Source organism: Nilaparvata lugens, chromosome 6 (assembly GCF_014356525.2).
Source record: "Nilaparvata lugens isolate BPH chromosome 6, ASM1435652v1, whole genome shotgun sequence".
NCBI lineage: Eukaryota > Metazoa > Arthropoda > Insecta > Hemiptera > Delphacidae > Nilaparvata > Nilaparvata lugens.
Window position 1 is genome coordinate 57,047,379 of NC_052509.1, and position 25,939 is coordinate 57,073,317.

Here is a 25,939-nt window from a genome sequence, read left to right on the forward strand (position 1 = left end):
CCAAGTGAATGAAATCGGCTTTTCACTTAAAAATAACTTTGAATTTGAAATGTGTTGTGAATGGTATGTTGAAGAGGGTGATATGATTAAGTTTAATTTCTAGATAGATTGATGTCATAACACATACAAGAATGTTATACAAAGGGGTATATATATCTGTTGTTAACAGTTTAAGCAAATAATTTAAAGATGATGTTTTCTTGATCCACTCCGAGCTGTTCCATTCAGTATATACGCTTATTAAAGATTATTAAAGCTTATAATATAATATAAGCTATAATAAGCTTATATGCTTTATGGGCCAGCATGTGGAAGCGTCAGAAGTGACTTGTCATTATTCAAAAGAAAATAAATCATAACAAGAATTACGTTAAAAATGTACATTGAAGGTGAAAAATGTTGAGTTGAGTTATTTTCGGTCATTTTTGGTAAATTGGATAACTTTCTCAAAAATTGATATTTTCAGGAAAGGTTTGTCTTACTAGATCAACAGTACTGTACCATGAAGAATCTATTCTCTAAATCTCATGGATTTATCTCTTACCGAATTTGAAATGTACTGTCCCAAAAATTTAAACTTTAGTCGCACATATCTCAGAAATTAATGATCGGAAAAAAAATCCTGAGAAAACTTTTTTATTTTAATAGCTTGATATTACACAAATCAAAAAACAAAAAATATCACTAGTAGAAAGTTTATTTTTAGCCTTTGCACAGCCTTAACAACAGAATGCAAATAAATGTTTCAAAATACAATAAATGTCACTCTAGAGCTACGATAATGACAACTAATTTTTCAATAGCAAAACAAACTGATGGACTTTATCCAAGATGACCTACATAGCTTGTATCGCCCGGTCATCTACAATACTTTGAGACCAAAGGAGCAGATATTTTATAGCTATATTCATATTATATATTTGTATTTTATCTTTGAAAAGAGCGTGACGAATAATCTGTCAAAAGTTAAGTCATTCTCAGATTTGATCATCTTCAGCACAGCATCAATATTACCACATAAAATGGAATGTATTCTAAATTCTTACCCTCTTTAGTATTACACAATCCACCTATAGTGAGGTCCACGTTATAATGGCAGTGGAGAAAGATAGGAGAGCAACATTGCCGATTTTCTACATTGCCACTGCCTTCTATGATAGCTGATACCGGTATATCTGATGTAATATCAACTGTTTATTCTTGTTTAAAATAATCAATTATAATTCATTCGTGAAGAAAATATACTTTTCATTGATCGAATAATGAATTTTCATAATTATTGAGATTGAATATTATACTAATTATATTTCTACGTTGTTGAAAAACGATCAGGCAAAGTTGTGGAGATGGAAAAGGATAACGCTATCGGCTTTGTTGAATGATAGACAAGGATGGCAACACCAATGTTAATCAAATGCTGCCTTTCGTGGACCTAACAACTATACGAGCGTGAACTTTTACAAATCTCAACTTATCCCCATTGTTATTATCGCATTATTATCTCTTGAATACGAACAGCTAGAAGTGAGATGGAGATACCATACTGGAGAGAAAAGATGAAGATAGAGATATTATAGCCTGTGACGAAACAATACAAGCCCTTCTCGAAATCTCTCACTCCCTCCTCCTCTCTCTGTCACTCTATCACTCTCTCGCATTCTTTCTCTCTCTCTCCCTTATCAGATGAAGCGTCGTTTGCAGGGAGAGAAGCTGTCATACACACTTGATAAGTTGACAGTGATACCCTTATTTCGCCATCACTATTAAAACAACGCTATATTATTTCGAACAACGGAACGGGGGAAACGCATATTGAAAACATACGGAAAGTAATAAGTTTCTGGGATGAATTACATAACTTGAAACTTGCATTCTAGAATTTCAATAATGAGGAATTTCACAACCTCTCGGGAGTTTCAATAATGAGGAGACTCTAGACTCTAGAGGAAGTTTGTTTGCCGATAGAAACCGATTTGATTGGTTGATTGAGGTTTGAGTTGACGAAATGGGTACTTTAAGATTGAAAAGAAATTGGGGCAGCTTGAGAAGGACTAAGGATTACGTATTACAGCTGACTATATCTGTATTTTTACAGAAACGGTAAGATACAGATATAAAAATCTTGGCATCAGCTGATTAAGAGTGAATTGCTCATGTTCGCGGCGCGAAAATCTGTACACACCTTAATAAATAAATATGAGTCTTTCGGAAATGTTTGTAGAGTACAAAATTGAATCTTACAAATTAGCCTACAAGTTTCATTTGTGACATTTTTCCTTATCTCTTCTAGTTCTAGGACTAAGGATTACGTATTACTGAATGAATTATTTCATAGGGTAAATGGAAAGTGGAAAGTGAGGTATGAGTGATAAAACTGAAAACTTTAGATATTTGCTCCTACAAGAATGATTGGAGAGTAGACCTTAGAGTCTAATACATTATATTATCGATCTCAGTAATCACTTATAAACATTCAAATCATTATTATGTTCGTAATTTCCCTGAAGAATTCCTGTCTGAAAGAATGATATCTCATCACTCGTAGGCCTACTTCTAGACATCTCTGAATTATGATGATTCCGAATAAATATCACGGAATTTTATCAGTTATTCTGATTGCTTACATTAACGGTATAAAGCTTACTCAAGTATTGTTGGATTTCAATAGCAAGCGTATAGTGTTTATTGGCATTTCAATTGATAGTTCTCATTAAGTAGATTGCATCTCGCAACTACTAGGATGAAAAAATCATCACATTGAATTTGAACCAAGAAAAAGTTTCATGAAAAAAATGATAAACCTATGATAAAAGGGTTGAGATTTTTCATGCTGAAGTTCAGATATTTCAAGATAAAATTGTCTTTTTTCTTTAGGGCTACTCTTAAATATAAATAAAAATTTGGAAATCCAAGTATCTTTTTAAAATTGTTCAATCACGACATGCTTCGTCTATATAATGCCATTAAAGTACCCTTTTAAAATTGTTCAATTACGACATGTTTCCATTGATAATGGCATTTATATACCAGAAACATGACTGTTGTGATTGAACAATTTTAAAAGGGTACTTGGATTTCTAAATTTCATTTATATTGAAGATGAAAATATGATTCCATTGGATTCGAACCCAAACATATAAATGTCTAAGGATAAAATTGAAATTTTCCATGATACTAATTTTATTAAATTAAATTGGACCCAGAATACAGTCTCGGGCTAGGATGAAGTTGAGATTTCATTCAATTAACTGAGACTAGTGGAAAAATCCGAATCGTTCTCGTCTCATCAACTTGACAATTCGACTGAAGGGTGCAGGTCCTGCCTCCAACTCCAAACATGTCGGCTCCCTTTTATTACTTTTTCCCCTAGCTGCAACGCCCTCAAGTCACCCCAACAAAAAACCCATGACATTCCAAGATCGGGAACTCTGCAAGGAAGATGCCTTGCAAGATCTCCACTAACGACTGGCGGAATTTGCTATATAGCTGCTCGGGAACTTCGATAAGAAAGTCTATGAATTAATTGGAACTAATTGTACTGTGAGTTAAACAGGATGCAATCGACCAAAGCTATTTAAGTTGCTGTCAAATGCTAGCTGCAAGTATCTATCTATGAAAATGATGTATGAAAAGCTATATTATGGAGAATGATCATAATGTGTGTCACATAACCTAGCAATATTTGGAGTGTTGTATAAATTAGAATTAGAACCGTTTTGGGCTTAAGCATGTAGTACTTTTCAGGAAGCTGTGAATAAAATACTGAACTACTGAATGAATAATGTGATGAGCTTACTATTAGCCTCGGAATGTCAAGGACTTCGAAGAATTGTTTCAAAAGAATTCACACTGACCTAAGCGCAGAATGAAGTAATCTTCAGATGAGGTCCATCCGAAAATTTTCAAACAAAAAGAGTGTTTCAAAAAATTACCAGGAACTGAACTTCTAGATGGTTTTCTGACAATGAAGGAGTAGTATTGATTATCGAATAATAATTATGTACTGATGATAATCATCACAGTACGACAACACGAACCTTCTGAAAATTGTGAAATTTGTCAAAATTTTCAGACAAGAGTCCGATTTCATTTTCTTTATCAATATCTGAAACTGAAGCTGATAGCTGTTGACCAATGAACATAGAGCTCCGCCATTGGCCGAGATTAGACAAACATATTTAGGATGAATAGGAGTGTCTGTCTATTCTCGGTCAATGAGAGAGCTCAATCGTCATTGGTCAAAAGTTAACGACCAATCTTAAAGCTTTACCCACACTACAAAAGACTGCCGCTCATGTTTCTAAGCTTCTGGTTCACTAGAAATTGATAATGGTGTTACAACCGAAACTAGTATAATATAAAATTGTTCCAATAAATTAGTTGTTTTGACAATATCAAGTCATTTTCATTCAAAATCCTGCATTTCGTAGAAGTAGACCAGGAAAGTCATACTACTTTATTAGAAATGTAATACTGAAAGTTAGAATAGAATGAATTAAATAGAATGTTACTGGAAGATTCTATGGATGTTACTATAGAGTTGAAGGTCTCAGAGGAATGATGAAACCCTAGTAGACTATTTAGACTATTGTAGACTATCTACCTATCCAATTCCAATAGGCATGCACTAATGAATGCACTTGAAGTGTATACATTTCGAATCGGCTTCAATGTTATTATTTGAATACACATACAGGTACTTCACGTGTAACGAGTTGAAAGTTGTCATTGTATGATTAATTGGTTATTGAATGAAAAAGACTAAGAAATTGTCAAAAACCCAGATTTATTGATACTCAGAAAGACCGGTTTCGGTTATTACACCATTGTCAATCTCTGGTAAGCTGATGAGTTTATCAGAGATTGACAATGGTGTAATAACCGAAACCGTTCTTTCTAAGTATCAATAAATCTGTGGTTTTTTGACAATTTCTTAGTCTTTTTCATTCAATATGAATAATTACCACAATATCAACTTCTCAACTACACAAAAAGATTAATTGGTTAGATACTGGTAATAATCAAATTGGGAGACAAAAAACAGAGCAGAATAACCATTAACAGTATCACAAAGTACACATTTCAACTATGAGAGAAAAAACAGAACATAATAACCATCTACAGTATCACAAAGTACACAGTTCTACTATGGATATTTCTGATAAAAAATTGGGTCCACACTCCAATGCAATCAGATCATATGAACTTATCAGTACAATTTTGGTGTTCTAGCTTTGTAGAATGACTCACATCTATTATTCTCCACATCTCTTTCAGCTAAGCATTTCAAATCAGAGTAAAAACAAAACATAACGCATCTTCTTGGCCGTGCTTTTAAAAAGTTTATTAATGAAATTCTTTTATCAGAGCTGCTGATTATTATTACCGCACACCGTTTTGATTATGAGAGCATCATTAATAAACTTGAAGAAGAGACAATTCTCTTGTGATTAGACCAATCCTGAGAGGATAGAGGCTCTATAGTGAGACCCACGTTAGAATGGCAGTGGAGAAAGATGTGAGAACAGTGTTGCCGATTATCTGCCTTCTATAAAGGATAGCTTATGATACCGGTGTATCTGATTTAATATTAACACTGTGCATTATTGTTGAAGATAGGTAATTATATTTCATTCGTCAAGAAGATAACATATTCTTCAATGATTGTGTAATACTTTTTCATAATCGAGATTGAATTATTACGTTAATTATTTTTATTCTCACATTGTTAGAGAATGATCTGGCAATGTTGCAGAGATAGAAAAGGACGGCGCTATCTGATTTGTTGAATGATAGACAAGGATAGCAACACCAATGTTAATCGAATACTGCCATTATAACGTGGACTTCATCATAGTCATTGACCTGTAGTAAGGCCGGCCATCTCCTCTATTGCCCTAGACGTGTTTTATTATACTAGGTAACACAAAAGACTAATTTAAATTTTCAAAGGCAGAATGTTTGAGCTATTCATACCCTTGGGCGGTCAATAACGTACGGCTACTTCATTAAAAAATATTCCATCAACAAATATTTGAGTAATTACTACCTAATTATCTCTGAAGATCATGTACAGGCTTTGGAATATCTGGTAGATGCCTTCACGTTTTGGAATATGTTTACAGGCTTAGTAATGTGAGTCTCAGTTGCACAAAAGCTGGATGAATTTTAACCGTAATTAAATGCCAGGAGAACTAATCAGAGAAAACTTTTTAAAATGAATATGATTGATTTGAAACTTCTTTATTGTCAATACAATTTTACAAAACAAAAATATATAAATATCCTTCAAAACAATAAAGCCCAAAGGTAAAAACCTGTTTGGGAAACATAATTTTTAAATATATACACACAACTCTTGAGAATAACATCAGCCGGCCTTAGAAACTAATAACAATTTGAATTTCAGCGAAACCTCTAAACTATTGTACTATATTTAGAATAAGCTTCCTTATTATAATAACATATATAATAACAAGGTTACAATTCAATTATACTACAATATTAAAATATTTGTTAATGTCGTCCTCCATTAAATGATGCTTACGGGAGCAATATTGGTCTTCTCTTAGTGGCATTCGATCATGATTAACATCCAAAAAGCTTTTGTGCAACTGAACCTAGTATTATAACTGTATTGATAATGTAAGCATGCAGGAATGGTCCTAAATAAGTTCTAAAATTGTTTTAATGAATTAGTGATGTTGACAATATCGATACGTTCTGATTCAATAAAAAATTCTATTTAGTACCAAGCTAATGCATAATTTATAATCTATAGTGGCACCGAGCTTCGCTCGTTATTTATTTGATGATAAACAGAACTCAATTCTTTAAAATGATTGGGGAAGGACTAACAGGACATCCCAAAACTGTTTCTTCCCCGAATTTTGATTTATACACTATAAATATTAGTCCAGTCACTATGTACATTGGTGCATGCAATTTATATTGTACTTCTGATTTTTCAATATATTATTTGGGTACATAAGAGAAGTCCAGAACCAATTTCTTCATGCTTAATTTCCTTGTGCTAGATACAGGGTGGTCCAAAAACCTCGTATTTTCGGCTCATTTTCCAGTTTTCAGCTATTTCTGCCAAATCTCGTAATCGGACAGAAACATTTGCTCTCACCTTTTTTCTAGATTATGAAATTCTGAATAAAATGAGATCATTCGGAACTCTCTATCTTCAATGTGTACTGAGTTATGATTTTTCAAGAATGAGTGAAATTTGAAGAAAAAATCAATTTTGATGAATTTTAGTTTTTGATCAACAATATCTTCTGATTGTTACCATTTAGATGTATAATTCAAAATCCCTCTGGGCGTATTTTTGTGCTCTACAATCTAAGATCAGGTAGAGCGCTCTATCTCATATAGATTTCCAGGTACACCTGACAGAACCTTTTCATTTTCAATGACAGAGCTGTTGAAACAGTGGATTATTATCCAAATATTGGCATATAGAATCACATGACACGAACGGACGAACGAATCAATATTCTATTTAGTTGAAAATAAAATGTGTATAAAAATAAATTATCTTTGAATTGTGGAAAATATGTGAGAATAAAGCCCACAGATATTGGTATTCCAGTTGATCTCTCTGTAATTGAACGAGCGTTGGTGAGTTCTCACTTTTGACTTACTGAAGGCCAAAGTCGTTGTCCGTCTCTGTGTATGTTCTACAATAACTTTAGCAAGAATTGATCAATCAGCTTCAAATTTTGGACACCTATTCTTCGAACCTTCTCACAGGTCAAGTTCATTGGACAACGAAATCGACTCACTCCATCGTCCTTTTTCTGGATATTAACATTGAAAGTGCATAAGAAAAAAATGTTATGATTCAGTCAGCTGAAGAATTCATTGCATGCAATTACTACAGTTTTTCCATTCATTCATAACATCAGCTGAGGCTATTTGGGAGCTATCACACGCGCTGACAGCTGGTTAATATTAAGGTGCGTACAGATATACGTGCCGCGAACATGAGCAATTCACTTTTAATCAGCTGATGCCAAGCTTTTTATAACTGTATCTTACAGTTTCTGTAAAAATACAGATATAATCAGCTGATTAAAAGTGAATTGCTCATGTACGCGGCGCGTATATCTGTACGCACCTTTAGATGTTGAAGCGACCAAGTAATATTTCAATTCAAATAGGATCCCAAATGAAACCTACTGTCAAATGATTCTTGTAAGAGAGATATTCAGCTGTTTTCATGATTTTCATCAACTCTGTATAATTAAAAGTTGCAGGTTTCAAAGATTACAAAACAACAGTTCTTGTGCGAGTTCTTCAACCCAAGGGGTCACTAGTTTTAATCTAATTTACTTCATAGAATTCAGTCTATTCATTTCACAATAGATCCATTAACCGATAAATCACCATATGACACGACACAGGAAAAACACAATGATAATTTGCGAATATTTATTAATTTCATCGAGAGAAGGATCGCAGAATATTGACAAGGACGGAGGCGTGATTCGAGCAGCTGGCTGATCACGCTCCTTGCAGATTCCCATGATTATTGTCATTATTTATGTGCTTCACAAAGGCTGCGTTTCTCTGCTGTGCGATTTTACTTTTTGCGGTTTCACTCTAATGAAAAGGGAACGCGACTTTTGCAAAAACCACTCCCAGAAGGTCATTGTAACGTTATTTCGCCTTTTCTCCACAATTGATTCGATAAGCTCCTCTCGAAGAAAAGTGAATTCAAACTGGTTCCAACACACAACATTGTAGATAAATCAGAACATTATGCTCACACAGAAAAATAGTGTAGATAAACTACATATAAATCATTCCTCCCACATCTCTTCCGGCAATGAAAATTTCTCTATTCAAAATCGGAAGTGATCACCATTTCTCACCCATCATCCCAACAGAAAATTAAAGCTTCATAAAACAAATAATTTGCACACTGAATTTTTGTTATAATTATATACTTTCATTAATTCTAATAGATTTGAACTTGATAAAATAATAAACAATTTTCAAACTGAAATTTTGTTATAATTATACACTTTCAAGAATTCTAACAGATTTGAGCGTGGAATCGTGACTGGATGATTATTGAATGAAATTTGCAAGCTGTTCTATATTATCAAGATCGCTAGAACTCACTTTACTGGGGAATAATCGCGTTCCAGAAAGTGGTAGGCAAATTATTTTTGATTTATGTCAAATATTATATTCCTTTCTCGAAAATCAAAGTTTGAATCTGAATGGGTTCTTCCTTGTTCAGTGAAAGTTGCAAAATCAGGAAGAGTTTATCCAACATTCAACAATGGTTTAAAAGTTCAAGTGAGTTATTCTCTTCAAGTAAAATGGAGTATTTAGGTTGAAGTTGGGAATACTCTTAATAGAATATCATATTCAGATAGAGTGTATTCATATATTCATATAGAATATTTATATTCAGACTATCATATTCATAAAATTATAGTGATAATTTTCTAGAGCTTATTGGTTCTAATTTGAGTATTGATTACTATCAAAAATGAGAGAAATTGAATGATGTGTACTCCAAAATCCAAGAGGAGAATTTTCCAATGACAATAATTTCCACCACGAAATATTGACACTCAATTCTTGAAACTCACATACTTACTCACTTTTAGTCTTCCCATTCGTCAGTTTAATCAATTGGTTCAATCAGCTTATCGATTGCTATCAATAATAAGAGAATTTTAATAATGTGTTCTCCGAAATCCAAGGGGAAATTTTTCTATGACAATAATTTCGCCATGAAATATTGACAATAACTCTTGAATCTGTCAGACTTGCCATGCGTCAATTTAATTAATAATTATACCATGCTGTTATATCCTAAGTTATTCCTATGATTTCATGTAATTTTGTTCAAGTATCGTTCTCTAAAAGATTAAAAATGATTGTCAATGAAAGTATCTGAGTTTCTCAATAATACTGTACCAAAAACGATTAGAGAAAGCTGCAGTTACAATTTCCAAACCCAATATTGCAATTAGTTTAGCTCAATAATTGAATATATTATCAATTGGATCACAAACTCTAGAGTGAGTCCTCCACTAAAATTCAAAACTATATTCAATTCTTCAAAATCCATATTCTTCCAAATCTATAACTTCAAGAGGTATATTTCATTCCACTCAAAATATAAATTCCTGTTGAATTATCAGCAAACATTCAGAACTATTACAACATTATTTTATTTCATTTACATAATAATTATGTTAGCAAAAACAATTCAACGATCGGAGAAGAAAAAATCTGGTTTGGCGCACTCACACAACTTTACTTGCCGTTAAAAATTGAAAATTGAAAACGTTGAAAATTGATCACCTGACTTGTGGCAGTTGATAGAGCTTATCAATTTCTACTTTAGGTATAAATTTGATCAAAATCGTTGGAGCCGTTTTTGAGAAAATCGCAAAAAACCCTGTTTTTGACAACATTTTCGCCATTTGAACCGACATCTTGAATTGCATTTGATCGAAATTGTTCGTGTCGGATCCTCATAATGTAAGGATCTAAAGTTCCAAATTTCAAGTCATTCCGTTAATTGGGAGATGAGATATCGTGTACACAGACGCACATACATACAGACCAATACCCAAAAACCACTTTTTTGGACTCAGGGGACCTTGAAACGTATAGAAATTAGGCAATTGGGGTACCTTAATTTTTTTCGGAGAGCAATACTTTCCCTACCTATGGTAATAGGGCAAGGAAAGTAAAAACAGGCTATTGTCCAGAACTTCTTCAATTTCCTAATTCAATTCCTATTTAAAATTGTTATGACAATTGAATAAAATAAAATTATTACAATTTAGTATTCTACTAATTATGATGAATGAATTAACTGAATTATTGGATTGTATTTATTGAAGTACATTGTGAATAATTTCTTACCTGATAACCAGATTCCGAATCAGCGGCCAATGATATGCTACTGCACGACATGTTCTCCAACTGTTCATCCTCATTGGTTATCGTAGCATTATCATCATCATCATCATCCTCCTCCTCCCCCTCCTCAGTATCAATGAACCTAGCACACTCCACACGGTTTTCACCAAAACTTTGCGAACGATCAACTGCTACAATATTTATGTTATCACAAATATCACTTTTGCTACTGTTGTCAATATGCAATCGATTTATTGCTTCGATTGTGTTGACATTACTAATATTAGAACCTTTGGTAGTGTTGTCAAAATTTCCATGATTGAGAGGATGTTGTGAAGCAGTGTTGTTGATATTTTTATCACTGGGAGAATGCTGTTGATCACAGTTGTCAACTTTTTCATCACTGAGAGTTTGTTGTTGACCCAGTGTGACACAGTCATTGTTGTTGTCACAGTTTGACGCGATCCCTACACAGTTATTCTCCAGATCTAACAGGACCCCGCTCTCAACATACCACGATGTCGTCAACCGCCGTTGACGATCAACACTCCGTCTGTTGTCATTGTCAGAAACAACCCCCGACCCACCACCGACAACCCCCGCGTAACTCCCGATCGTATTCGCGACATCCTTGTACTTTTTATGGATGTAGTTTTTGACGCGCTTCGACTTGCTCAGCGACTTTGAGCCGGAACGGTTGAATGTCGAGTCAGTGTCGGATGTCGTGTCGGCCGGCAACGATTCCGGGTCCAGAGCGCTGCCCGTGTACCACGAGGAACTACTGCCGTAGCAGGTTGTCGGGGGCAGGTCGTCCACGGATCGTTCGGTAACTTTTTCGTCCGTATCAGTGTCGTACGACACGTTGTCACCCGTATTTTTGGATTTTGCCTCGTTGCTGTTGTTCTTCCCGAGACCCGATTTTTCCGTAGGGTTCACCTATGAAAAGAAAAATAGAGCATTAATAATGAGGGTGATAATATCGAATGACCAGACTATAGTCCATACAAAATTACTTCTGACTTGGAGGAATATGCGGCGCAGAGAAATGGAGGAAGATCAGCCAATTACAGTGATTAATAAAGTCATAGGTAGAAGCGCGGTTGCCTATTTTTCAGTCGTTTGACTGCTTTCAGACAGGAAACTTCACATGTGTAGCATGAGCACATGAACAGTCACTAGAAGTTGGAGAACGTGGCCGCTTCAAAACGGCAACATCGCGCCTCTGTATCCCTCACGCTGCATGCTTTCTCTGCTGCGCATGTCCATCCCAAGTAAGAAGTAATTCTGTACAGAGTATAGCTCATGTCTGGTGCAAGGTCAAGTTCTCAGGTCGCATTAATAGAGCATTAAAAACAATAGGTTGACAAGAGGAGCTTGATATGTTACAGGGTATATTAGAAACCAGAGCCAAAACAAGGCATTGAATTATGTATTATCACTTTGGTGAGGTCCACATTACAATGACAGTATTTGATTGACATTGGAGTTGGTATCCTTGTCTATCACTCAACAATGAAGATGACGCTATCCTTTTCTAGCTGCCAGATCGTTTTTCAATAGTACTAATATAACAATATAACTAATTAACTGAATATTCGATTTCAATTATGACACAATTTTAACGTGGATCTCACTATATATTATTATTTAGGAGAGCTTGATACATAACATGTGTAACATACATAACATTCATAACATTTGATCATCACTTTTCAGAGCAACATTTGAAATGGTCAGGTCATCGTTCTCTTTCAATGTTCAGTGTAGATTGAATTTATCAAAAAGGGATGTTGATTGAAACTATTTCCGCTTTTGTGGATGAATTTATCATATTAATTCTCAATAACATTTAAGGCATCAATCCATTTTTTAATAACATATATTTCATGCTTTATTTCATCTCAATAACATTTAAGGCATCAATCCATTTTTTAATAAAATAATTATATTTCATGCTTCATAGAGAACTTGAAAGTTATTGATGAGAGGTAAATTCAAATTTCAATGCAGCTTGACTGACATTACATGCCAGGATGTAGTAAGTCATCAAGAGTCAGCTATAAAGTTATAGAACATCTGCAGGAGTTCTAAGATAAGTTGCCGGCATGGAAAATTGAGGTTTCTCGGTATGATCTGAAACTATTTCCCTATTCTTAATCTGTGATTATTCATTATCTCAAATTCCAGAAATCAAATATAGTATCTTTTGAAAGTGATAAAGTAATTAATACTTCACGGTTGGGTTTTGAATTACATTGATGATTCTGTTCGCATCATCCATTGATTGCTAATAATTATCAATTTTAAAAGTTTGATGAATACTCAATAATACAGAGGAGAATTTTAAATTCTCTCTCTTGTAAGGGAATTTTTCTTTTGTATTATGTTCGATTGTGGAATGAATGAATTTATTTTTTGATTGGTTCTCTAGTTCTCTACTATCATATTTTGAATACTTCCCACGTTATATTGGTTCTCCACTATTATATTATTTTCCATACTTTCCACGTTACTCTCTCTTCATCAGTTGCTCACTTTTCTTATTTTATTTAACTAAGAATATAAGCTAAATTGAATCCCATTGTCTCAAACTATCATTACCTGAATAAATTTGAAAAACATAGTTTCATTTTTGTCACATCCACATTATTTATTACATTTGTTGACAGGACTGCAGTGTCGTTTTGAAACGATGAAACTAACACACTATATCGACAAACAGTACAGTACAGTACAGTATAGTATAGTATATTTATTCATTTTCTATTAATTTTCATACAAAAAATATGTGGAGGCAAACAGGTAAAAACCCAAAAATTGCCTCCTAAACACAAGTTACACAGTACAAATGTTATGAAGATATGTAAACTTAGAATAAAAACTTATACATAAAGTATAAGTACAATAAAGTACTTACGGTACTGTATAGTGTACAGTACGGTAGAGTACAGTACAGAACAGAGCAAGTACAGTAAAGAACAGAACAAGTACAGTACAGAACAGTACAGTACATTACATTACAGTACAGTACAGTACAGTATAGTACATTACAGTACAGTACAGTACAGTACAGTACAGTACAGTACAGTACAGTACAGTACAGAACAAGTACCGTGCAGTACAGTACAGTAAAGAACAGAACAAGTACAGTACATTACAGTACAGTGTCAGTTCCGCTGAAGATGTGTTGTTTTCAACACGACACTGCAGTGCTGTCAACAAAATGCGTCAAAAATATAACTGTGGTTTTCCAATCATGGAGAGAGAGTTTTCACAATATCAACTCCTATTCATCAAATATTATTTGGATAATAAATCATTATATCCTAATAATTATGATGGAAATAAAATTATTTATCAATTTTATTAATTATCTTTCAAGATGTTTCAGATTCACACTTCAATAATTGAAACAATGCATAAATTATACAAGAACACAAGCATAAGTATCAGAAATGACAAGCAACACACTAAACAAACAATTCCACAATATCAATTTCAATTCATCAAATTTCAACTAAACGAAAAATCATTATGATAATTTTCTTTCAAGAGGTTTCAGATTCAGAATTCAATATTGAAACAATTTATAAACTAGTAGTTCTGTGAACAGTAGACCTCGCGCTCAGTGAGTTACATTGATCTGTTGCTATGTTTTCTCAAAAATTAATGAATAATTTATCAATTAAAAATGTCTAGAAAAAATCCTAAATAAACATAGAGCTTTCTGTCCTATCGTACCGTGACGTGTCGTCCCGGAATGTGAGTGTGAGCGCTGTTATCAGGTCTGGCTGCAACTGTCTACAACGTTGATGGAAAGATACAATTTCAAGATGTTCGATTTTTTTGAACGGGTAGTATTATAGTCCACTAGACAGATGATTTATGTTGAATATTATTCTAAAGTCCGATTTTTACGGTAATATTGGCGTTCAAAAGAGACTCCTTTTCCTTTCGTATTATCCTTAAAATGCAAAATTTCAAAAAACCGTATGTATACGTCGACGCGAAATTCAGAAAGGAACATACCTGTCAAATTTCATAGAATAGAATTCTTTATTGTCATTAAACACATAGTGCAATAGACATAGTCATCAGGAAACATAAAACATACAACAGTCACACAGACAAATACAAAATAAAGCGTTTCACAGAAATGAATATAGAGTCGGAACACATATCACAATAAACTTCAACAAAAAATGAGTTCTTTACATAAATAGATATAGCCTATGAATATATTTAAACATGAAAATTTATTGCTGCGTTTCGCTGTAAATGCGGAACATAAAACCATAAATATTCACAAAAAACATATAAACATAAAGAAAAATGCAAAACTGTTGACTTGAATCTTAGACCTCACTTCGCTCGGTCAATTATACAAGTTACACAAGCTAAAGTATCATAAATGACAAGTAACAAACGAACATGACAGTTTCAAAAGAATGACAAATGGATCAAGTGATAGCCGACAATCATTTGCAATTATTGTAGGTAATACCTAGTGTTCCTACTTCCTCTGAGATTTTACTTTCGTTGTGCAACTGGTAACAGTAAAAGTACAATGATACCTAACTAACGTTCACGTCAAACATTCTACACATAAAGTACAGTAGTGTATTACCATAGAGAAACGACAGCCCAAGATTATGCTATCTTTACACTATGGTATTACACAGGTGATGGTGGGCAAGTATCAGATCATATCTTGTAACCAATTTTATGCAAATTATTGCCAGCGGCCATGTCTTATCCAATCGGAGATTCGAGCCTTGCAGTTCGTTCAAAAGTTTAAGTACTAAAAGTAGTAAAAGTACAAATGTCAAACCAATATTGTACTGAAATCGACCACAATTTACTATTGGAGTTTGCTAGTGAATGTGATTCAAAATGGACGCTAACTGTAAACTACAACAGTTTATTGTTGACTATGTAATTGTCTATGAAGTCGGATCGCACATGCATGATTTGATTCAACTTTTGATTTAATATACAGAGTGCCCTTCAAAAGATGTGAAAGAAGGAGAGGGAAGATGTAAAGCATATACTCTTCATGAAGTTTGCAACAAAAAAAGACGTGTAAAAATTTCCTTACATCGACCTTAGTTTTTGAGATACACCGTCGACCCCGGGGAGACTTTTTCTCTTATTTTCAAAAATATAATGAATAAATAATTTCATTTCCATAAATATATCTTTGTTAGAGTTGAGAGAATACTAACATTTTATAATGGAAAATACTCTTGAAACATTGCAGAATACAATAAAAAATATTGTAAGAGATTTGTTTCAACTAAACCTTCCGGCAGTCGCGCTGTTGTAGAAAGTACAACAGTGTCAGTTTTTTGCTGTACAAAACTATTGAATGGAGTAGTGTCAGTGAATGAGTCACCTATGCATTCCAAAACTTTCACCCCATCACACCACTGAGTTGCAGTATCAACCGAGCAATGTTCAGTCTTAAGGTGCCATATAGTCGCGACAGTGCATAAGATAGGGAAAGACTGTATACGGGGACTGTAAACAAACCAATAACACAGAATTGATGTCTTGTTCGATGTACATTATTGGGCTATGAAATGGTAATCATCCAAATGTTTATAGGCGTAAAATAATCCAAGAACATGGAGAAACTAATACAATTAATTAATATGTTTTGACAGTGAACAGAGTACTTAACACTTGGAAAAATGGATGTTGTACAAAATACAACACGCCACTGCTGGTGTGATTGAGTAGGGCGCGACTACCGGTAGGTTAAGTATTGTTTGCAAGCTGTTTAAAATCTCAAACTCCCCAAAATTGGGGTAACGTCACCCTGGTTTACCGGTACAGATTTTTCGATATTTTTTGAAAACGTGAATAACTAGAAAACTACCAGTCGAAATCTAATCCTGAAGATATGGTTGGAGAGAGCAAGAAATTTCCAAAAAGAATCTTATAATTTGTTCCATAATTTGACGTTTTTGAACTTTTTATGGGCGCTCAAAGTTGAAAAATCACATTCATCGAGTTCAAAGCAAAATTTCAAAAAGTTTGAACATTCATAATAAGGGTGGCATGCCAAATGACCGATTCCCATTTGGCCGAAATTATTATTTTGTCGCAAAAGATCGAAAATTGAAGAATCCCAAATGGTAGAATTGAAACTTCTACTTTCCCAAATGGTCGAATCCCAAATGATCGAAAAGTTTTAATAGTAATCCCATTTGGCCGAAAATCTCAACTGTCGCAAAAGGTCGAAGATTTCATTTTCCCATCTGACCGATTCTCAAACAGTCGAATCCCATTTGATAGAAAAATGTTGTAGTTCGTCGCAAATGATCGAATCTCATCGGCTAGATGGGATTCGATCATATGGGAAGTATACTTTCAACCTTTTGGGATTCGACTATTTGCGACAAACTACAAAACTCTTCTACCTAATAGGATTCGACCATTTGCGACGAACTACAACATTTTTCTATCAAATGGGATTCGACTGTTTGAGAATCGGTCAGATGGGGAAAATGAAATCTTCGACCTTTTGCGACAGTTGAGATTTTCGGCCAAATGGGATTACTATTAAAACTTTTCGATCATTTGGGATTCGACCATTTGGGAAAGTTCAAGTTTAGTGGCGTGTCGAATGACCGATTCCCATTTGGTCGAAATTATTATTTTGTCGCAAAAAATCAAAAATTGAAGAATCCCAAATGATAGAATTGAAACTTTTACTTTCCCAAATGATCGAAAAGTTTTAATAGTAATCTCATTTGGCCGAAAATCTCAACTGTCGCAAAAGGTCGAAGATTTCATTTTCCCATCTGACCGATTCTCAAATAGTCGAATCCCATTTGATAGAAAAATGTTGTAGTTTGTCGCAATTGATCGAATCTCATCGGCTAGATGAGATTCGACTATATGGGAAAGTATACTCTTCGACCTTTTGGGATTCGGTCAGATGGGACCCCACGATAATAAGCTCAAAAACGTCAAACAAAGAAACAAATTATATGAATCTTATTGGAAATTTATTTCTCACTCCAATCATATCCTTAGAATAATATGTCAACTGATAGTTTTCTAGTTGAAAATAGTTGGCTATGTATCTTCCTCTTTTTTTTTCTCTTCTCCAACACACCCAACCACAAAGGCCATGTTTATTTATATTTGTAAGATTTTATTGTATTTTATTTGTCTTGTTTTGTTTGTTTTTAATAAATTGAAATTGAAAGTTATTGACGTTTTTCAGGAAAAATAATATAAAAAAATCTATACATCTCGAAAACAGAGATCGGTACAAGAAAATTTTACTGGATAACTCTTGTTGCAAATTTCACGTGAAATCGATGGTAGTCGGCTTTTACACCTCTCAAGATACATTCTATATATTCTCTATTATATTACGATTCAATTTTCTGTATTATAAATATTTTTTATCAAGTTTTGCAGCTTAGAGACACTTCTAGCATCCCCTTCTCCATCGCTCCTTATCTACCCAGTCATCCTCTCGCAAACCTCTGCATTCCATCTCTTTTCGAACAATGGCCATCCATACTTTCCTTGGCCTAGCCCGCTTTTGATGCTGGTTTGGAGTCCATTCAAAGACTCATTCAATAACTAATATCTATGTAGAATTAAAAAATAGTTTTTCTCTATAAAGATGCATGCGATTTAATCCTCTTTATCATGAAGAAGAGATTATCATGAGGACATAATCATGAAAAAATAAAAGCATACTCATTTATCTCTTTCCTATATGGGGCTACTTATAATATGAATAGAAATAAAAATAAAAATCTCAGTACCCTTTTTGAATTATTTTATCACATAAAAAATAATTCAAAAAGGGTACTGAGTTTTTATTTTTCTTTCTATTTAAGCATACTCATGCATAGCGATAATGGTGGCACTTCTCAAGTACTTGAAAAGACAGATCATCTTGTTATAAGACTACGTATGCCCCTATTATCTTGTTACAGTTTCTTCAGTTAATATTCATGCAAGAGAGAAATGGGCCTACATGAAATTACAATCTGTATTACAACATGAAACACTGGGTGGCCTTCCTGTTTCAATTTGAGAGATTTTCGTCTATAGCAGGCCCATAGTTTGATCAATTCTAATTTTAAACAATGATTTGGATACGGTAGATGTGATCGGTGGGAAAAAATAAAGATTGATAATGATATTTGTGAGTGTGAGACAAATGAAATAAATAACAAATAAGGTATTCCAAGACAAATAAAATGAGTTTGGTTCAAGTGAAGAGGATAACAAATAAGATATTCCACGACAAATAGAATGAGTTTGGGACAAATAAAAAGAATGATAAATTATTGAATGAAAAAGACTAAGAAATCGTTAAAAACCACAGATTTATTGATACTTAGAAAGACCGGTTTCGTTTATTACACCATTGTCAATCTCTGATAAATTATATGAATAATCACCACAATATCAACTTCTCAACTACACAAAGAATGAAAAATTAGGTAAGCTTATTCCAAGACAAGCGACCTTTAAAATTTTTGACAATGATATTTGTGAGTGTAGGACAAATGAAAGGAATAACAAATAAGATATTCCACGTCAAATAAAATGAGTTTGGGACAAATGGAAAAAAACACTTTTTGGACTCAGGGGACCTTGAAACGTATAGACTTTTAGAAATTGGGGTACCTTAATTTTTTTCGGAAAGCAATACTTTCCTTACCTATGGTAATAGGGCAAGGAAAGTAAAAATAACAAGTAAAGCTAGTTACACACACACCGATTTTTGATCGTCCGTATGAATTCTATCAGATTAAACAGAACTTGACAAACATCATCTGTTAGAAATCATCTGTTTAATCTAATAAAATTTATGAGGACGGCAACAATCGTTCGTCCAAAAATCGATGTGTGTGTAACTAGCCTGAGGTATTCCAAGACAAGAGACATTTCACCAATCTCTGTCTAATGTGATAAGAATGGAAAATGTTTTTGTTGAATGGAAACGACGTGATATTGTCAAAACAACAAGGCATAGTCCAAAACTGTCTTCTCCCAAATTTTTACAAATAAAAATAAGTTATAAATAAATGAATAGTAAATAAGTCTCACTAGAGATTGAAAATGGTGTATCAACCTAGACTGGTATTTGGAATTGTTTAGATAAATCAGTACGGTAGTTTTGACAATATCAAGTCGTTCTAATTTAATAAGGATATCTACCACAATATTCCCTCTACAACAACAGAGAAAGTTAAATTTTTAGTTTTTACAGGACAAAATGGAGTATTTATTGTACAAAAAACTATAATCGTTTTATAATTCATCCTTATTTAGAGATTTTGACAAATAATTAACGACAGAGCTTGAGTTTGTGGCCTAGGCCCGACTTAACATTAAACACTGGTGTGCCTTTTGACTGCATTCTACCATCGGACTTCCCATGGCCAATTATTACCATGGAAGAAAAACTAGGCTGGATCACTATTTTTTGTAACTAGCTGGCCTGGCGAACTTCGTACCGCCAAATAGTTAATGCATCTCATGACAAACTTCGGCTGGATGCGACATTTTGCATCCAGGTGCTTTGAATGGAAGCACTCACACAGAATCGGGCATGCCGTAGAACGATGTGATAAGACAATCTCAAAAAGATCAACACTTTGTATCACCAAGCCGCGCCCCTCCTTAGGTGTGCTTAGCCTTACTTAGCTTAATCTGATGCATCACTATATTTTTATGAAAATTGTCCAACAATCAGTATTTACATTATTATATCTCAATATGGACTCCTTATGTGCTTAGTTATATATTTATTTGGTAATAATTTACTAAAAATCAATTAATTCTAAACACCGAAGACAGCACAATATTATTCGAAACAAAGCAATGTTTTTAGAGCATGTAAGTTTAACCTGAGGCCGCACTGCTGGATGGTTACACACAAAACAGTCATTTTTATTTTTATTCGGGGCGTATTTAAAATAAAATACATGGGCGGTTATGGAGCAGCTCACACTCTTGTCTACTATCTACCGACTGCTGTTGGATGACGCAATGATTATAACAGCTGATCTTTATTTCTGAGTGTGGCCAGCTCACAAATCTTCACCCATGAAGATTACATGTAAACTTTGAAGGACCATAGGAAAGAGTCCTGAAGTTGGATTATAAATTTGATAGGCCCTAAACCTGGTACTGAACATAACGAACACAACCAAAGAAATCATCAAATTCGGTGCACACATGAAAAAGTTATTGAATGTCAAAATTTGAGACTCGATTTTTATTTATATAGATTTACAACTAGAAGAGGTTCATTCATTTTTTTCTTTCATCAGCCAAGCACAAGTCTAGAGCTCATATGTGCACCATCCGAAGCAAAAAAATGTAGACCATTGATATAGTCATTGTCCAGAAACCTAGCGACTCCATAACAAACAATCCATTCAATGAAAGCGAGTGTATAATTCCATCTCCCAAATCCGAACGTACAATTATTATTGTAGTTCATACAATAATCAAGGCACAAGGAAAACAAGTGGCTGAGAATTGTGAACATGTTCCAAGTCATGAGGGAATCAAGTGCAAGTGTAATGACCCTCGACAGCGACTCTTCAAGGAGGAGAAGGAAAAGAGGAAGAAGAAGACAGGACAAGGAGGAGGTGAAGAAGGAGAAGATGAAGAAGAAGAAGAAGAAGAAGAAGAAGAAGAAGAAGAAGAAGAAAAAGTAGATGAAGTAGAAGAGAACAAGAGCAAGAATAAAACAGGAGAAGTAGATGGAGGAGAAGAAGAGAACAAGAGCAAGAAGAAAACAGGTGAAGAAAGAGAAGGAGAAAGAGGAGGAGAAGAAGAAGACGAAGGATTAGAAGAAAAAGAAAAGAAAAAAAGGAGTGTGAGAAGAAGAAGACAAGAACAAGAAAAAGACAGAAGAAGTAGATGGAGGAGAAGAAGAGAACAAGAGCAAGAAGAAAACAAGTGAAGAGAGAGATTGATTGAGTACTTTTTATTTATGTAGATTACAATAATATACTGGCTTATACACTTATATACAATAGCTTACAATACAGCAAAATTGTAGATGAATTTACATAATATAGACTAAGAAAATGATTTTTGAACTGCATATGATATGGAAAAAGCAATTGGTAATAGCTATAGATAATATTGTTATGCATCTACATAAATTGGCGGAGCTTTGGACATATCAATGTCCATTCTTCGGAAAGAATATTCAAAATATCCTCCCCACTAAATCTCTACCAAAAAAGAGAAGGAGAGAGAGGAGAAAAAGAAGACGAAGGGTTAGAAGAACAAGAAAAGAGAAGAAGGAGTGATAGAAGAAGACGACGGAAGAAGAAATCACCATCCTCGCGGAAACATCCTACTCCTAATAATATAATTGGACTGGAAGTCTAGTACAGTGTAATGAGTGAGAGTCAATGAAACTGTAACAAGTACAGTTAGATTCACTTTAATCTGACAGTATTCCTTGAAAATATTCATATTCAACGCCAAATCTATGAGATCGTTGCTTTCCATTTAACCAATACTGACAGAATTTAATCTCACGTTAGAAAGTAAAAAATACCTATCAAAACAGGTGGCCGGCAAAAATTTCGCAACAAAGTGTAAGCTTGTTGTTTATTTGAAGTACACATACTTTTGGTTTCTAGTTTAATGATATCAGCCTAGTTCATCATGTATGATGCGATCAACAATAATTTTGTGATCATTTCCGAAAGAAAGTAGATGATTTTTGGAATGTGCTATTTTTTGGCAAGGAATGATTACGGCTTCTGAAATTTGTTCTGCAAAAATATCATTGTCTGCTCTAGTCCACATGTCGGATAACTATACCCATTTCTGATTGAAAATTATTGAGATACTTCTACAATAGGAAGGTTGAAAACAGTAAATGAATTTCCGTCAGGCACAGAAGAAGAAAACAAGTGTTCTCTCCTCCGTACGTGCTTCAGGTTTCCTAGGTAATATAGATATACTGGTCGTCAGGCTCGCTTCGCTCGCCATATCCGTCTAGCCAGGATTATACGCAGATTTTGGGCGTATCTTTGGCGTTATTTCGAATTCCTTCCAATTCAACATTATTTATTACACCCTAGCTGAGCTTCTTTACTAAATTTGAACATTTTCTGTTCATTTGTTCTCGATAAATCTGAGAAAAAGCAAAAAAAAAAAAAACGCTAATTATGGGCGTATCTTTGACGTTATTGCAAATTCCTTCTAACACAACATTATTACACCCTAGCTGAAATTCTGTACTAAATTTGAACATTTTCTGTTCATTTGTTCTCGATAAAGCTGAGAAAAAGCAAAAAACGCTGGAAAAACGCTAATTATGGGCGTATCTTTGACGTTATTGCAAATTCCTTCTAACACAACATTATTACACCAACATTAAGTTGGCTCTCCACTAAAATATTTTTGAAATCTCTCAACGCCATCGTTTTGAGCTCGTTTTGAGCTGATTTGAGCAACTTTTATTTCGTTTTGAGCACCCACCGTTTTTGAGATATGACGTATCAAAAAGTGGAGAGCCAACTTAATGCCAGCTCTCCACTTTTCGAAATGGAAAAACTAAACACGCCATCGTTTTGAGCTCGTTTTGAGCTGATTTGAGCAACTTTTATTCGTTTTGAGCACCCACCGTTTTCGAGATATGACGTTTCAAAAATTGGAGAGCAGCTCTCCACTTTTCGAAATCGAAAAAAAACAAACATGGCATCGTTTTGAGCTGATTTGAGCAACTTTTATTCGTTTTGAGCACCCACCGTTTTTGAGATATGACGTATCAAAAAGTGGAGAGCCAACTTAATGCCAGCTCTCCACTTTTCGAAATGGAAAAACTAAACACGCCATCGTTTTGAGCTCGTTTTGAGCTGATTTGAGCAACTTTTATTCGTTTCGAGCACCCACTGCTCAAAAACTGCTGAGAGTAGCTCCTCATAGACCTCTACCCTTGTGCAGGTCTCCACGTTTTGAGCACCTCTGGTTCAGGAGTTATAATTGATTTTTCGATTTACCATATAGTACTGGAACATACTATGAGTGGGAATAATTGAGAACTGTGATGGCTCAAAACGTCAATTTCTGTTGAGAGTAGCTCCTCATACACCTCTACTCTTGTGCAGGTTTCCACATTTTGAGCACCTCTAGTTCAGGAGTTTTGAGCACCTCTGGTTTCGGAGCTATAATTGATTATTTGATATACCATATAGTACATGTAACATACTATGAATGGGAATTACTTGAGAACTGTGATGGCTCAAAACGTCAATTTCTGCTGAGAGTAGCTCAACATAGACCTCTACTCTTATGCAGGTTTCCACGTTTTGAGCACCTTGGTTTAGGAGTTATAATTGATTTTTTGATTTACCATATAGTACATGGTACATACTATGAGTGGGAATTACTTGAGAACTGTGATGGCTCAAAACGTCAATTTCTGCTGAGAGTAGCTTTCCATAGACCTCTACTCTTGTGCAGGTTTCCACGTTTTGAGCACCTCTGGTTTAGGAGTTATGATTGATTTTTTGATTTACCATATAGTACATGGTACATACTATGAATGGGAATTACTTGAGAACTGTGATGGCTCAAAACGTCAATTTCTGCTGAGAGTAGCTCAACATAGACCTCTACTCTTGTGCAGGTTTCCACGTTTTGAGCACCTCTAGTTCAGGAGTTATAATTGATTTTTTGATTTACCATATAGTACATGGGACATACTATGAATGGGAATTACTTGAGAACTGTGATGGCTCAAAACGTCAATTCATGCTGAGAGTAGCTTCTCATAGACCTCTACTCTTGTGCAGGTTTCCACGTTTTGAGCACCTCTAGTTCAGGAGTTATAATTGATTTTTTGATTTACCATATAGTACATGGGACATACTATGAATGGGAATTACTTGAGAACTGTGATGGCTCAAAACGTCAATTTCTGCTGAGAGTAGCTTCCCATAGACCTTTACACTTGTGCAGGTTTCCACGTTTTGAGCACCTCTAGTTCAGGAGTTATAATTGATTTTTTGATTTACCATATAGTACATGGGACATACTATGAGTGGGAATTACTTGAGAACTGTGATGGCTCAAAACGTGAATTTCTGCTGAGAGTAGCTCCTCATAGACCTTTACACTTGTGCAGGTTTCCACGCTTTGAGCACCTCTAGTTCAGGAGTTATAATTGATTTATTGATTTACTAAATAGTTAGCATTAAGTTAGTTCTCCAATTTTTGAGACTCATATCTCAAAAACTGTGGGTGCTCAAAACGAAATAAAAGTTGCTCAAATCAGCTCAAAACGAGCTCAAAACTATGGTGTGTTTACTTTCTCGATTTCAAAAAGTGGAGAGCTGGCATTAAGTTGGCTCTCCAATTTTTGAGACGTCATATCTCTAAAACGGTGGGTGCTCAAAAAGAAATAAAAGTTGCTCAAATCAGCTCAAAACGAGCTCAAAACGACGGCGTGTTTACTTTTTCGATTTCGGAAAGTGGAGAGCTGGCATTAAGTTGGCTCTCCACTTTTGATACGTCATATCTCAAAAACGGTGGGTGCTCAAAACGAAATAAAAGTTGCTCAAATCAGCTCAAAACGAGCTCAAAACGATGGCATGTTTGTTTTTTCGATTTCGAAAAGTGGAGAGCTGCTCTCCAATTTTGAAATGTCATATCTCGAAAACGGTGGGTGCTCAAAACGAAATAAATTTTGCTCAAATCACCTCAAAACGAGCTCAAAACGATGGCGTGTTTAGTTTTTCCATTTCGAAAAGTGGAGAGCTGGCATTAAGTTGGCTCTTCAATTTTTGAGACGTCATATCTCGAAAACGGTGGGTGCTCAAAACGAAATAAAAGTTGCTCAAATCAGCTCAAAACGAGCTCAAAACGATGGCGTTGAGAGATTTCAAAAATATTTTAGTGGAGAGCCAACTTAATGTTGGTCATTATTACACCATAGCTGAGCTTCTTTACTAAATTTGAACAATTGTTCTCGATGAATCTGAGAAAAAGCAAAAAAAAAAAAAACGCTAAT

The 25,939-nt window shown here is 34.5% G+C and overlaps 1 protein-coding gene across 1 annotated transcript in view; it reads right to left on the reverse strand.

Moving 5' to 3' along the window:
- LOC111057901 overlaps positions 1-25,939 on the reverse strand; it is a 656,398-nt gene that overhangs the window by 569,202 nt on the left and 61,257 nt on the right. The window contains 1 exon segment of the mRNA XM_039431312.1: positions 10,909-11,841. Within this exon segment, the coding sequence (XP_039287246.1) occupies positions 10,909-11,841 (933 nt within the window).